The sequence below is a fragment of the Camelus ferus genome, chromosome 27 (genome assembly GCF_009834535.1).
Source record: "Camelus ferus isolate YT-003-E chromosome 27, BCGSAC_Cfer_1.0, whole genome shotgun sequence".
Classification (NCBI taxonomy): Eukaryota; Metazoa; Chordata; class Mammalia; order Artiodactyla; family Camelidae; genus Camelus; species Camelus ferus.
The window spans coordinates 6,907,446-6,923,915 of NC_045722.1; the positions used below are offsets into that span (position 1 = coordinate 6,907,446).

The 16,470-nt window shown below is 41.3% G+C and overlaps 1 protein-coding gene across 1 annotated transcript; it reads right to left on the minus strand.

Annotated features, from left to right (window-relative positions):
• Nucleotides 1–1,143: 1,143 nt before the first annotated feature.
• IDH3A (isocitrate dehydrogenase (NAD(+)) 3 catalytic subunit alpha) lies at nucleotides 1,144–16,422 on the minus strand. The gene is made up of 11 exons (XM_032469241.1): nucleotides 16,273–16,422; nucleotides 12,222–12,284; nucleotides 9,815–9,898; nucleotides 8,141–8,255; nucleotides 7,536–7,723; nucleotides 6,929–7,062; nucleotides 6,129–6,231; nucleotides 5,961–6,025; nucleotides 4,926–5,010; nucleotides 4,314–4,466; nucleotides 1,144–1,840 (listed from the first exon to the last, which is right to left on the minus strand). The coding sequence occupies exons 1-11, from the start codon at nucleotides 16,297–16,299 to the stop codon at nucleotides 1,757–1,759; spliced, it is 1,101 nt and encodes a 366-aa protein (XP_032325132.1). The 5' UTR covers nucleotides 16,300–16,422; the 3' UTR covers nucleotides 1,144–1,756.
• Between the last annotated feature and the right edge of the window lie 48 nt (nucleotides 16,423–16,470).

The following is a 16,470-nucleotide window of genomic DNA, read 5'->3' on the forward strand; positions in this document are numbered from 1 at the left end:
TTTAATGTGTGACTTGAAACTAAACTTTCTAACAGAACTGTTAACAAGTACTTGATTTGTCAATTGAGCAGCAGACCAGTCCAGAGCTATGGGTATTTAACCCACAGGATGCTGTGTACTATGCATGAGTGAAGTTCAGGAGGGGGCCAAGTGGAACATTCTAGTGAAAGCAGCCAACTTGTGCTAGTCCGTCACCACACCACCCCTCCCACTCTGAATACTTTAAGCAGCCATTCTTAGGAGTAAGCTGAGCCAAAATGACCAGAGGCATCTAAATGGGAAACAGGTAGAGAATGCGTTCGTCTCCATCAGTTTGGGAATTCTTTATTAGTGTAAACCCAAGAAATACTGATAATTAGCACAATCCAATAAAACAGAAGCAGCCATATGAACAAAGTAAAATACATATAAGATTGTAAGTCTGATTACAAGACTAAAAAAGGACCCAGACAGGAATGTTTGTTGTTGTTAAGCCCTTGTGACCAGGGTACGCTATGCAGAGTCACAGGTTTGCAGTGTTACACAAGGGTCAGGGAAGCCAAGAGTCGCCTTTGGTGTGGGGCCAAAGGGTTCATGAAAATAGTGCCTTAGTGTCTGGAGATTAAAGAAAAGACATGCCAGGAGGAGGGAATGGAGGAGGGATGGAGAGGAGATGCCCAAAGGTCAAAAGCTGAGCCAAGCCCCGGTGTGGCAGGATTTTGTGAATCAACTCAGGCTGAATCTGCAACTCATTTCTTACTGGTGCTGAGGCAGAGGGGAGTGACTTGGTGCTTTGGGGAAGGAGTAGCTACTGAAATATAAGATTAATAGCCAGCATCCCAGGTTCCTTAAATGCAGCCAAAATTTATGCGGTCAGGCCTTGTAGCAGTTATCAGCTGGGGTGTGGTCCATTTCCGGACATGCTGCGGAAGTGATCGCACACAGCAGTCAGCTCCCATGTCCAACTCTCTGTCCATACAGGGCTCGAGGGCTGTGTTACACATGATGCTTGATGTACGTCCAGTGAAAAGGAACTACCACCCCTTCACTTCGTTAAAAGCTCTCGCCAAGAATAGTAAATCTCAAGAAAATAATTGAACACCCAATGCATTTGTGTCTTAGTACCCAATATATTGTCCATATCTTATTAACAAAAATTATATCTCTCAGTATATATTCCTCAATTGGGAGTCTTTATTCATACTCAGTAATTCATGTAAAGGACAAATCAGTCTTTACCTTCCATATCACTAAGAAATACACCACATTAACTGTTTTTAATGTAAACTTTCCCAGGAAAGTTGTCTTGTGCCAGTTTAGTTTTATAAGAATATCGTCTTGTGCTATCATGTTAATATTCTGTTTTATTTCCATTATATTTTTCATAAACCAAGGGAATCAAGGTTTTTCTTTAAAAAGTTAGATGTTTTCTCTTATTAACGCTGTATCATGATATTTACAGTTGAAGAAAAACTGTTTTAACTGAAGTGTAAAATGGTTAACAGTGGCAAATGATACAGTCCACATAGAGTTTACAAAAAAAATGTATACCAGATAGATATTTAATAAATAAGCACTTGGAAAAAGTCCTTTGAAAGCAGGTGTTCTAGGGACATTACCTGCATCCTTTGCACAGATTTTGTTAAGAAAAGGCCATGTCTAAAAACGTACTCTGTCAAGAAACAAGCAAAAAATACATACATAATGGGAGGTATCCTAATACAGGCTGATGAGGCGTCCGTTAAAGCGACTGATGCGAATACCGTTTGTAGAAGCCTTAATCTAAATCTTTTACTCGGCGACAGATTTCTTCTGTGAAGTCTGAACATTTTGCATTGCCTCCCAAATCTTTTGTTAAGCTCTAAGAAAAGGAAAAAGCAAAGACAAAAAGGTACCCACGTGTTAAACCCAAGCAAGGATGTTTTTATTTAAAGCCCTCAGTGTGATACCAGCTGAGCGAGTTACCTGGCTGTTCTTTTATTTAGTTTCTCCTTTCAAAGTGAGACCCACCCCACCACCATCTACCCACCCCAGGAGGACCTGGAGAAGCCAGTTCGATCCGTGTACCCAAAGACGCTCGGAAAGAGCAAGATGCTCTCGCTACGAAGGGACGCGAGCAGGGGGCAGGGGGGCTTTCTAAAACCTCCCCTCCGCTCATACGACAGACCTTAAGGAAACATTTGATTATGGACATTTAGATGACAGCAAATCTAAACAAGAGGGTTCCTAAATCCCTTGCGGAATTTTTAAAGTTTAAAAAACTTAAGATTTTGACCTATTTTTGGAAGCTGGGAAACAAATACTAAGGAATTATTTAAATCACTAATACTTTTTTCTTTTTTTTAAATTTTAGTATATTCATATCAATTTTCTTTTTTAATTGAAGTACAGTCAATTTACAATGTTGTATTAATTTCTGGTGTACAGCATAATAGTTCAGTCATATGTACACATACATATATTCCTTTTCATATTCTTTTTCACTATATGTTACTACAAGATATTGAATATAGTTCCCTGTGCTACACAGTATCAACTTGTTGGTTTATCTATTTTATATATAATAGTATCTGTGAATCTAGAACTCCCAATTTATCCCTTCCCACCCACTTCCCCCTGGGTAACCATAAGTTTGTTTTCTATGTCTGTGAGTCTGTTTCTGTTTTGTAAATAAGTTCATTTTGTGGGTTTTTTTTTTTTTTTTTTTTTAGATTCCACATCTAAGTTATATCATATGGTATTTTTCTTTCTGGCTTACTTCACTTAGAATGACGATCTCTAGGTCCATCCATGTTGCTGCAAATGGCATTTAAATCAGTAACTCTTAGACTTCCCTCTTTAGGAAAGAAATTCTCCCATTTAGCCACTCTGTTTTCTACCAGCTTATGCTCTCTTTACTCCCAAACAGAACTCAATATATTTAATTCTTTTGTCCCACTGCATCTGACACAATTTAAAGGGCCTACTGTGTAACTTAGGCACCGCTCTGCTGGGCTCTACAGAGTAGCTTCTCAGATACAGCAACAGAATAAAAAAAAATACATAACCATATGCCCTTCAATATGACTATAAGGTTGTTTAAAAAGCAAGCTTAGATTTCTTGTATTTTGTCCATAAGAATTTCAAATTATAGGATTTTTTAGAAAGGAGCCAACCTTGAAGACATTACGCTAAGTGAAATAAGCCAGTTACAAAAGGATAAATATTACATGATTCCATTTATATGGGGTACCTAGAGGAGTCAAATTCACAGAGAAGGATAGTAGAATGATGGTTGCCAGGGGCTGGGAAAATGGGGAATCCTGAGTGATGGGGACAATTTCAGTTTAGGAAAATGAAAAAGTCTAGGGATGGATGGTGGCGAAGGTTGCATAACAATGTGAAAGTACTGAATACTACTGGACAAGACACTTCCAAATCATTAAAATGGTCGATTTTATATTATGCATTTTACTATAATTTTTTTAAAAAAGGAAGAGACCTCAGATTAGGAATCAGCTTGCAGGCCCAGCCTCATGAAGCCATGACCTCCTCCGATCCCCTCTCACTTTCAGAATAATCCATCACACCCCTTGTGTGGGCCACAACTGCTTATGGTAACAGTGATGCTTGTTGGGTAGGAGCCAGACTGGGTGCGAACCCCAACTTTGCCACTTCGGAGCTGTGAGACCTTGGACAAATTTACTTAATCCCTCTGTGCCTCAACCTCTTCATCTCTAAAGAGGAATTATAGTATCTATTTCACAGAGTAGTAGAGAAGATTTGCTGACATGATATAAAGAACATAAAACCATGTAAGTATTCGATTGCCATCAGTCATTATTGCGTTTATAAAACTCCTGTATTACACCTGTATCACAGATGCACAGTGTCAGCTGTAACACACTGTATGACAGACACATCTGTATCCTCCAGTAGATTCCAAGCTCCTTGAGGCCCGAGGACCTTCCTTTATTCCTCATTATACCCTTCATACCTTATAACATACACAACAGATGTCTGTCGGGAGAAAGAGTAATGGACTCGGCGCAGGTCACACGACTGACAGCAGGACGACGAGGCTGGAACTGGTTCTGACGCCCACAGCACTGCCCTTCCGCCCACACTGCTGTGTCTACATCAGCGCTCTCCAACCCTTTTCTGAATAATGTGGTTCCTCCCTTCAGAAAATGGCCACACGCCCCAAGTTCACTCAGGGAGGCCAAGCTCAGAATGCCTGTTTGACATCCAATGCTTCGGCCCCCTTGAGAAGAACCATCATCTGTTCCTTCATAGATAAAACCCAGGAAGGAGCTGCATTTTACCCCACACAAGTATGGCAAGATTACCGATACCTTCCCATCCTTAATCGTAGCAAAACACGCAGTCTCAATCTTTGCCGCATGATCAAAAAGCCCCATGTGGCGCAGCATCATCACAGCGCTGAGCAGCAGGGCCGTGGGGTTGGCCATGTCCTTGCCAGCGATGTCCGGGGCGGTCCCGTGAACCTGCACGGGCGGAGAGCAGAGCGGTCAGGAGGGAGATGGGAACACAGCCATCTTCCAGGGAAGCTGGGGTCTTAATCAGCTTTCCTCACCAATGGAATATACTTAACTTACTGAATAGCTACTAGACACAGATCTTAGGAAAAAAAGCCTCAGAAAAACAAAGAGCTAAAGTAAAAAATTTTTCAAGTGCAAAAATATGGAATAAATCTTATCCAGTCAACTTTCAGTAAAATACTTAAACTGAGAAAGGATACATAATTAATAGTAAGGATACAAAAGAAATAAGAGGAAAATGATTGATTAAACCAAGCTTATATTAAAAAAAAACTCAAAAAAGCATCATTTTCTTTTGACAACTAGAAAACTCAAGAGTCAAAACACGTATCTGCAGATAACCCCTCCTGGAGTCTCAGGCCGTTCTGACTTGAATTCTGCTTCAGGAGTCACGAGGGTCCTTACCGACTCGAAGATCGCAACCCCGTTGGCTCCGATGTTGCCACTTGGTGTCACACCAAGACCTCCAATCAATCCCGCACATAGGTCACTGGGGGCAGAAAAGCATTTTAAAGGACATTTTGAAAAACAAAACACCTCACCTAGCACCAGACGTTCGTCTTTAAATACCATTCTCCACTAAAAGGAACCAGGGCTCCTTGGAGAAGTGGCTGATTCCAGGACTACAGTTAGGAAAATACACGATGAGCCTGAAGCACCGAACGGTGCCAGACAACAAATAGTGGGCTGCATCAAGAGGACACTGAGACAGCTCAGAGGGACCCCGCTGGCCACCTCAGGACATCAATATAATTGTTACATCAATATAAACAGTGATGGATGTAACCACTGAATAAAATAGAAACCACGAATCCAAACTGATACACATAAATAAGTAAACAAGAGAGAAGGGAAAGCTCTTCCTTATAGTGGAATGCCAACTAATAAATTAGAAGGAATGACAGACTTAGAAAAGCACCATCTGGCCACCACCATGTGTATGTGTGTACAGACAGAGAGGAAGATGGACAAAGAAGGAGGGGGAAGCAGGAAGGGAGTGGAAGGGAGAGAAGAGAAAGCAAAAGGGGAATTAAGTGAGTTTAGTAAAATGACACCATCTGGTGAACGTGGGCGCCGAGGACACAGGAATTCTTTGTACTATTCTTGCAACTTTTCTGTAAGTCTGAAATTATGATAAAAGTTATAAAAAATTTGTAAAAATGACCACCCACCTACCTAGTTATACACAACAAACCAGTGAAATCAATCAACCAACCAGTAAAATGGGAAGAGGGAACTAATGGTCAAGAACCAGAGCCAGGTGGGCAAACAGATGAAGGAATAACCCATCCAACACGCAACCATTGGTATCATCATCTGCATTGTTAGAATTCAACTCATACCTTGTAACAAATGCTATATTTTATAACATTTGATTAAAATTCTTAAGCCACAATTTATTTTAGGACATTTGTAAATAACGGGTGCAGCCAGACTGACCTGAGGATGTCTCCATACAAATTTGGCATCACGAGAACATCAAACTGGGATGGATCTTGGACCATCTACAAAAAAAGGCATTTGTGCATTTAGCAATCCAAACCTGTGCCCCACATGTACACACTATACACCACAAAAAGGAGCAGGTGGGTGTGAATATATACTTACATTCAAACATACTGTATCAAGGTACATCTCATTAAATTTAATATCTTTACAGTTTTCTGCAACTTCCCTGCATTTTTGCAGAAAAAGCCCATCTGACATTCGCCTGTATTTAATCAAATAAAAATTATTGAAAGCAAAGACTTGCAGAAAGAAAGGGATCAAATCAGAGAAGTAAAGTCCAAGAAATGTAAGTTCCAGAAGCCAAGACGTCTGATTTCAATTACAGTAAAATTATTTTTTTGGCAGTTAGTAAAATGCAAGTTGAAAATGTTTTAGGATACTCTGGATGCACAAAAGGGTAAAAAAACATAAATAGTTTGATTATAATAAAGACTATATTTTTATAGTGTTATCCAGCAAGAATTAAGAAATACCTCGTAATAAGAAAATGTTAAAATCGCCTTAGAAGGTTAACTTATTCAATTATTTAAGTGGTTTTACTGTTTCACATGCTCAACATTTCTCCCAGGTTGAGAAACCTGCTTCTTTATACATTGAGTTGGCCTTTAATAGATGAAGGAAGAGGAGAATTTAAATCCAGAGTCTCTGGCTTCCTTCTCTCATAATTCTCAGTCCCTCCTCAGACTTCTGGGACCTGAATTCCTGTTCCCTCCAAATTTGCTCCTCACTCACCCAAGTAAAGCACATTAACTAGGAGAAATGCCTGACCCTCTGACTGGCCACAAGGCCATTTTTCAGACCTACCAGGAAACAGTCATTAAGCTGGAGAGAGGAAAGGAAAGCCCTGTCGTTGCGGGCCCCCTACGAAGCCGGACGGCGCGCGCCCCACAGGGACTCACATGATGTTGGCCTTGTGCACGGCCGTGACGTTGCTCCGGTGATTGTTTCGCGCGTACTCGAAGGCAAACTCCGCGATGCGCTTGCTGGCCGCCTCGGTGATGAGCTTGATACTCTGCACAACTCCATCCACGATCTGAAAGACAGGAGTGCTGCCTCGCTGCAAGGGTGTGGCAGCAGCCCGGTCCTACACTACTGGCGGTGTGTAGGCAAATACCAGGCTAGCATGCATCTGGTATGTCAGTGGGGTTAACAGCGTTCCCCTGGGCCCTATGAGCTAGGGATTATAAGTCCCACTGCACTGACGAGGAAAAGCAGGTGCAGAGATGGTCACCTGCCCAAGAGCACACCTGTGAAGCTGAGGATTCAAACTTCAAACAGAGGGCGTGTTCCCAAGCCCGGGTCCTGAACCACCACACTCCTCCCCCTGGGGCCTCTCCATGAGCACTGGCAGCCAGAGCCCGGGACCAGACCAACACCCACAAGTCCTCAGAGTGAATGGGAGACTATCTTTGGGACACATTTTCAACTGGGAATTTGAAGAACTGTCCAAAGTGCACAGAAGGCAACCCAACTAAGAATGAAAAAAAATCTCCAAAATGAACATACCACATGTTCAATTCCACTGTATTCTCCTTCTGTGTTCTCTCGAATGGTGACAATATTTACATCCGTATAAGGGGTTTTATAGCCTTCAATTGAGACACATGGTCGCACATTTGCATAAAGGTCAAATGTTTTACGCAGCAATAAATTCATAGAGGGGTGACCAGCTGCTATTGGGGTCTTTAAAGGGCCTGTAATAAAGAAGGACACCCAGATGACAACAGGATACATTCTGGCCTTTTTTTTTTCTTTATAAACACAAGTAGATAAGGTTTACAGCTGTGCTGAATTTGAATCTGGCACATGCTAGTATTTGTACGAATTAAAATCATAAAAATGTAAAAACTATGCAGAAGATAAATCTAGGTAAAGATAAATATATACACTTTCATTTGACACTGGCCAGTAATACTTTAATGTTTTTTTACTAGAGAAAATATGTCCCAAGATGTAAAACAAAGTATCCTACTATGAGTAAGCTGCTTCATAAAAGGGTGGCTTTTACTTCCATAGTCAGGCCTCATTAAGCTTAAATGCATAAACCTTCAAAACAGATAACACCTGTAGCAGAAATCAGTAAGAACCACCATGCCCCACTTCAGTGCTACCTTTCAAGCCCATCTTGTTCTTATCCATGGACTCTTTGGCTTCTGGAGGGATCATCCACTTTCCTCCTGGTCCTTGAATGGCAGTGACATTCCGCTCCTCCCACTGAATAGGTGCCTAGATGCCACACCACAGAGCACAGTGAACTGGAAAGACTTACACGTGACTGACATTCACACCACAGTTATAAACAAACTTCTTCAACTTTGGATGCAACTGGTGAAAGCATACACAGCACAGGTCCAGAAGGCTCCTGGCACGCAATAAAGAAAGTCATTCTCTAGCATGCCCAGAGGGATTCTCCACACTACCCTGGTCCTAGCCAACACTCCTAGCTGCCACCTGCCCACTTCTTTTCTTCATGACTCTTCATGTTGCTATAATTAGACTATCATAAGGAGCAGAGAAATATTTACAGAGGTGTTACATAGTACTGATACATGGATGAACCTTGAAAATATTTTGCTAAGTGAAAAGAGCCAATCATAAAAGACCACACCACTATTAGATTCTACTTATATGGAATGTCCAGAATAGGCAAATCTACAGAGACAGAAGGGTTAGTGGGTAGGATGAGAGAGATAAGGGCGATGGGGAATGACTGCTAATGAGTACAGGGTTTTTCTTTGGGTGGTGAAAGTGTTCTAAAATTAGACTGTAGTGACGGTTGCACAATCCTGGGAATGTACTACAAACCACTGATTGAAATGTACTTTACATGGGTGAATTGTACAGTATATGAATTAAATCTCAATAAAGCTGTTAAGAAAAAAGACATACATAGCTTATGAAGACAACAGTTTAAAGGTATAAACCAGTGTCATCCTTTCTTTCCACCTCCACCCTACAATGTGTACACACATGCCTGACAGCTGACTGGGCTCGCACTCGGAACAGGCACACAGAGCAAGACTTGGTCCTTGTTCACAAGGAGCCGACAACTGAGTGGGTGATCATATTTCAGTGCACAGGGCAATGCTACTGTCTAAGCATCATTTCCTCTGTAGGGGTTTTAATTAGAAACTCATATAGAAAAGCAATGTATGTTTCATTTAAATAAATTAAATTCCTTGACTTACAGCTGCTGGTATCATAACCACAGCTGATTTGATCTTATGCATTACTTCACCCAGCAGCTAAAAATAGCAACAATAAAGCATCATGTCAAGCAAAATCCAAGTTTCCTAAATTCTCAAAACAAAAGTATTTTAAAATATCTACCTTCATTGAAGGCTGGGCTGTTTGGAAAATAACACCCCATATTTGATATTACTACACCAGAAAAAAAAAAAAGAGAGAGAATCTTTTAAGGTCTCCTATATCATTTCTTGAAATGTCAATTCTATGCTCTTTTTTTGGCAGGAAGGCAGAATGAGGTAGACAGGTGAATTACAAGGGCTTAAAGACCTTAAAACCAAGCAAAGTTCAAATGTTGCCGAAGATCACAGCACTGTTTGGATGACTTTATATCATAACTGATGCCAACACGGTAGCCTAAAAATAGGTCAGACAACGACAGCAGCAAACAGCGCTGTGAACGTCAGGATCTGTGAAGATTAACACCAGACCTTACCAACTTCATGCAAATGTGAACAATGCATCGTAAGAGCTCACAGACTCCAGCTGGCAAAGAAAACTTTCTACAATGATCACAAGTATTTTTTAAGCCCACTTACTTTGGCAGCATCAAAAATCTTCATAACTGCAGCTGAAATTTCTGGGCCAATACCATCTCCTGGAATTAAAGTTACTGTCTTAACCTGAATACAAGAAACCATCAAAGAAGACAGTAAGGATTGATTTTTGAAGGTTAAAAAAAAACATCATAGACAAAGAAATCCAGTTTATGGGGGGTCTCAAGAAGGCCCCAATTCCTTTAAGAAAACAGACCTACCTCCCAAGGGCTCATCAAAGTGGAGGCAAGAAGCAAGAGCCTCCATAACTCTACTCTTTACCTGAGCTCAGAGGTTTTAAAAAGAACTTAAGTGATGCTCTTTAGATAAAACAAAAATAAACTAAGCTACCAAGTACACTTCTGAACTAGTATTTCTTTTCAGATAAACCACAAAGAGACCAACTGATTCAAGTCTGTAAAACCAAAGAGAGCAAAAACCTTCAATAATGTTTTCTTACTAAAATTTAGAGGGTTTCTCGTGAAGGCAAGTGCTTCCTCTCCACCGGCGTCCTGGAGAGTTCGGTTTCTCATGCAACTTGTTCAGTCTTACAAAACACTTTCAGACACTTTCCAGAGTACCACTGAGGTCCGATTTGACACTCAGAGAAAATTAGACTTCATATCAAGGGAGCCTCCATTTTCCTGAGCTCCTCTATAAAACTAGCTGAGTAATGGCAAAAGCGATTTAAATAAGCTCAGTAAAGTTTATTTGGAACCAATAAAAATAGTATTATGTGATCATACCTGCAAAGTCTGAGTCACAGTTAGAATGACAGTACTTACAATGTAATATCAATGATTTATTTCAAATGTTCAAACAAAATTAAGCCAACATTTCAAACAGAAATGAAATGTATAAAGGGAAATGATGAGAGGATTTAAATGAGGACTTCTGTTTGGAAACTACACATGTAATCATTTGGGGACCCTCCCCTACCTAGAAGTTGGGCCCAGACAATGGTCCCTGCACATTTTTAAAAACTCACTGATTCAAGTTTCCCTGGTCCTTCACCTTCCAGCAGTACTCCCTAAGCAGGTGGACTAATTATTTCTGAATTTTTCTGTATGACTGAAGAAATCTTTTTTTTTTTTTAAATGGAGGTACTGGAGATGGAACCCAGGACTTCGTGCATGCTAAGCATGTACTCCACCACTGAGCTATATCCACCCTTCTGAAGAAATATTTTTTGTTTGTTTGTTTGTTTTGGTGGGAGGAGGCAATTAGGTTTACTTATTTATTTATTCTTAGAGGAGGTACTGGGGATTGAACCCAGGACCTCATGCATGCTAAGCACGCACTCTACTACTTGAGCTATACCCTCCCCCCGAAGAAATCTTTTTTAAAATTAGTTTCTCTCCTTATTTCTTTCAAGTATAACCCCCTCCCCACCAGGCTAATATATATATATATATATTTTTTTTTCTAATGGATAGAAAATTAAATAATAGCAGAGAGCAACGATCATCTTGTTAGCTTTCAGAATGTGTTTGAAATGCTAGCTTAATTGTCTTTGAATTTGAAATGCAAGCCTCATTCTGCATCTTCTGCAGCAAAAGCAGAGCCAGAAGAACCTCGTTTGGCTTATTCTTCCTGTCCTCCCAAAATGTAATAACAAATGTCAATCAAGCCACCAGGAAAATCTACTTTACTTTCACAATATAGAAAGTCAATGAAAAATGATGTACTATAGTCTTATAAATCCCTCATAGAATAAGATGTTACATGGGAGTATAGGAATTTTAAAATCCAAATCAGATTCTGTAAGAAGAGGGTAAAATAAAAACATATAGGAAGTCACTGACCCACAGTCTTAGAATGCTCTAACAGTGTGGTATCAGCTTTTAAAGCACAGAACTCTAATGCTGGGAATTCTAAAAGCAGCAGATTTAATGAGAAACACATGATCCGTTAACGTGCCAGCCTACAGACTACGTAAAGAAGGTACAGATAAGCCTACAAGGCTTATAGATGTTTGAGGCGTTCCTAATCGATGATCAATCTACTGTTTTCAGGGAAGCTCACAAAATAAAAATGCAAAGCAGGTTTTGAAGCTTCTCAACAATTTTCTCTCAACTTGTACTACTTTTGAAAAAAACTGTCTTAACCAAATGAGATTGTGAAATAAAGTAACAGGCTCCAGGGTAGTTTCTATCTATTTTTAACAAGTCTCCTTCAAGATATTAATGTGACTGGCTTACTTAGCCAGCTATAACGCAATTCTTTTAAATGTGCAAGCGACCTGGTAGATTTATGCATGTTCACCAATAATTTGAATATACAGTGTAAGTATGGCCAATTTTCCCTAATTTTAAATAAATCTTGATTCAGTGCTATATAATTAATGTGTCAGAGCATCTTTCTTGAGAAACTTCTAAAAGGAAAAATTAAAAGACGTAATTATACTCACACCACCAGCAAAACCTCTGGTCACCTGGTTTTGGTTGTGGAATGCCCCCAGCAGCCGAGAGACCTACATTTAATATCAACAAAGAAATGTTATGCACAGAATTAAGCCACATGTAGTTAAAAGGTAGAACTGAATCCATTTCTGATGGCTGATAACGCTGCAAGCTTGCACAGATGTATTCAGGAACTTCACAGGAATATTTTTCTCGTGTATTAGCTCCATGTAGCAAGCTCTCTCGGATATGAAAACCAAAATATTCAGTTTACCTTTGCTCTGAGAATTGAAGTACTATATATGTACTTTTAAAGTCAGTTTTATGACATCTTTTGACAACTCAAAAGATGTCAAGGTAGAATAAAACTCTACTTTTTTAGTTCAAACACCAGATTTTTCTGAGATGATCTGGAAGGTTTTATGTCAACATTCTTGACCACTAGGTCAATTTGGAAGTAACATACAGTCTAAGAAAACTATCACTAATTTCTTTTAAACTATCACTAATTTTAAGAGCTGGCAGGGTCCTTATAAATCCCAGAGCCCAACTCACTCATTATACTGTGGAGACAGTGGGTCCAAAGAGTAGGGACTTGCCTAAGGTCCAGGGTGACCACACAGAGACCAGAATCCAGGTCTCCTGACTCCTAGTCCAGTGTTCTACAATTACACAGTATGGCCATTCTTCCCCCATGGATATTAAGAAAATACACTTTATAATAAAAATCTAACGAAATTTATTTAATACCATTTTGACACCTGTGTCGTACAAAATGATTTTAAATACATTATCTATTTCTCCCAATAATAGAGGTAACATGGTCATGATTATTAATTGCTGGGACGGGGAAGAAACGTGACCTACTAATCCCACTGCCCCAAGATGTTACCACTGGTAATGTTTTCTTCCCATTTAACACTATCACACACCAGAAATACAAATTTTAAAAGGTTATTTTGAACTTTAATAATTCAGTCCTTGAAAACTGGTACAAAATCATATTACATTATATATAACAAACAGAACATACCAAAGAAATTGGGTACATAGACCAAAGGAATTAAAATTCATCAAAAGTTTTAAAGGTAACTCTTTTTCATGCTAGATACATGAGCAAAGATATACTTGTTATACCCTGTCTTAGTCCTCCTTTTGGGGGACAGTTCTTATAAGTCCGGAACCATTGCTGTAATGCTGGCATCTACTAAAGAGACATCAACCAACAGCCAAGTAGGTATGAACGAAAAGTATCCTTTAACTTGGCATTTAGTCATCTCTCCAAACTGAAAATAAAAGATAGGGCAAGACCCAAAAAAACACACTATGCCAAAAGCACTGGTGAAAAACTTAATCCTAGAATACGATTTATCCACCAGCAAATGGACTATAGGAAGGGAGACCATTTAAGACCACTTAAAGGCTAAGTTATACCCCCCAAAAAAGGGAGAAAAAACATTCACTCAAAACAGGCCCATATCTTTATGACAGAAGACCCAACCAAAATAACTGATTTAAGAAGTAAATCCACAAGGCAAAGATTTTCATGTTTTGTTCATTGTTCTATCTCCAGTACCTAGAACAGTGCCTGGTTCATAGTAGGTGCTCAGAATATTTCTGGAAAAACTGAGAGCAGCCTCAATCATCTCTCTATCAAAGTTCCCACTCCAGCAAATAGCTTTAATCCTTGCAATGATTTTCTCTAACGATCAGTTTTTCCATGTTTGACATCTCTCCTTTGTGATTTTAGAATAAGGTAGTACTGCATCTCAATCACCGGAATGACCCAGAACTTTAAGATTTTTAAAGCACAGATTGTATTCCCCTTTATAATGTATTTGTACATATACTGCATCATTTTATTTTATAAAACCTGTAGAGGTTGTAATAATAGCCCTTTTCAGATAAGGAGATTAAGGCCAGGCTCAGAGAGTAGGGACTGAACTTCTGACTTCAGGTCCTCGGCTGTCTTCATCTATAGCGCCTCATTTCCTTTTTTACCTTCAGACTCCAACTTAAAAACATATAACTACAGTGGTGAATGCATGGCAGGCCCTCATTCAATAAAAGCTTGCTGATGGGGAATTGCCTTATTATAAATATAGTATTTTACAGCCAGAAAGGTCTTTAGAAACCCACTATTTTCTCTAAATGAAGAAATTTTTTTAGGAATTAAAAATTAAGCTGCAGATTTTTTTTTTTTTCAAATAAACCCTTAAATGGAAACCAACAGAGGACGTGCTGTGACTGAAACCCACAGCCAGCCCAGCATTCCCATCATCCTGGGGCCTCAGCCTCAGAAGCACGTTCTGCTCCAGTCCCTAAAAGGAGAAACTAGCCCAGAAGTCAAATGACTGTCAAAGGTCACACAGGGAGTCCATGTCAGAGGAGAACCTCACCCTCTGAATCTACAACCCAACACCTTCTGAATCCCTGCTCGGTGGTTTTTTTTTTTTCTTGTAGACCACATTAAAGGCAAAGAAAATTTACTGGCACATTTGCGAGCTGTTTAATCTCTCATTCTGAAATCTTAATGTACCTACCAAAGATGATTAGGTGTTAAGTGTAAGTTCAGTGATTAAAGTATTGACTTTTGTTTAGACGGTGACACAGACGTTGCTTTACCTTCAGGGGCAAATGTGAAATAAGTTACCATCACACACAAATCCAGATTTAAAGAAGGTAACAAAGCAGAACCCAGTTACTGAATAAAACCCAGCTACTGATGCCCAATTGTCTACTTGAAAAATGCAAGTTAAGTATACCGACAGCTAGGAAAGCTTCCGATTTTTGAGTTCCCTCTGCACGCATTAGATGCTTTCACATTATGTTATTCAATCCTCAAACAACTCTGTGAAGTAAGTATAGTTTACAGATGGGTTTATTAAGGCTCAGCGATGTTAAGTAATTTGCTCAGGGTCACACAACCCATTAGAGGTACAGCCAGGATTTAAACCTAAGACTCCTAAATGCCAGTGTAGAGCTCTTTCCACTAAATAACAGTACGTGTGGACCTTGCTTTAAACTGAAAACAAAGGAGAAATACAGTATCAAGTTTAATAGAAAAAAATCAAATCGCTTATATTAGGTTTCTAGGGGATCATTCTTTAAGAGCAACAGGAGAGCTGAGGGCCTACTTTCCCCTCCGCCTATAATTTGTTGTTTGACCTTGACCACAGAGCAGATAGAATGGGACCTAGAACTGGGAACATCCAGACACCTGGGTTCCTCTTCAGTTTTGGCACCGACTTCCTGTGTGACCTTGAGCAATTACGTTTTCAGGCACTGTTAGTTCCACTGAGGAACCAAGGAATTGCACAGATGGTCTGAAACCCTTTCCAACTTTGGCATCTGAGCTGTCAAGGAAAGCTAAAGCCCCCCAGATCGCAGGATCCTCACCAATAAAAGGTCAAAGGAAGGCGCTGCTGGTCTACCTCTCGGAGGGTTCAAATAGCAATTCAAGGTGCAAGGGGCCCAGTGTCTTCTGAAGGGGTGACAGCTACAAGAGCAGACTGGGAAGAGCGCCAAGGCGGAAAAAAATCTGGCAGGAAAACGACCTCGGGATTCCCTCACCTGGGTAAACCTCGCAAGCCCAACGCACGTGCCCGACGCCGGGAGGCTTCCCATCCAGGGCCCAAGCTGACCCGGGAGGAGGCGCGGGCCGTGCAGGGGGTACTCTCAGCGCCATCAGCAGGCTGCAGCACCGCAGCCTAGGAAGCGGCCGGGATGGCAGAGCCCGGGCGGCGGCTCCGTGACCTTCCCCAGCTCCGCAAGAGGCCTGGGGTCCGCGGGCGGCAGCACCGAGGTCTCACCGGGAGCAGGACCGGCGCCTGGCGCCTTGACCTTGATGCTATCCCCGCCTCAGGCACGACCTTCCGGGAGCAGGGCTGCCTACACGCAGCACGCGGGCCACGGAGCGAGGCGCACCGGCGGCCAGGACAGGCTCGCTAACTGTCGCAGGCCGGCCGCGCACCGTCGCCTCCCCATCCGGGCCCGCGCGCCTGCCCACCCTCAGCACGCGCGGCCCGCCCGCCACACGCAGGCCTGCGGGGCGCTCACCTTGGAGATCCACGCCGGTCCAGCCATCGCGTCCCCTCCTCTCACCGCGGCGACAGCGACGGCACTAGTGCGCAGCGGCGCGACGGGTGCCCAGAGCCCGCTCCCTCCTGGCCCCGCCCCTCGGAGGCCCCGCCCCGCGGGCCCGCCTAGGGGTTTCTCCCACCTCGCTCCTCCACCGGGCCCTGGACATCCACTGGC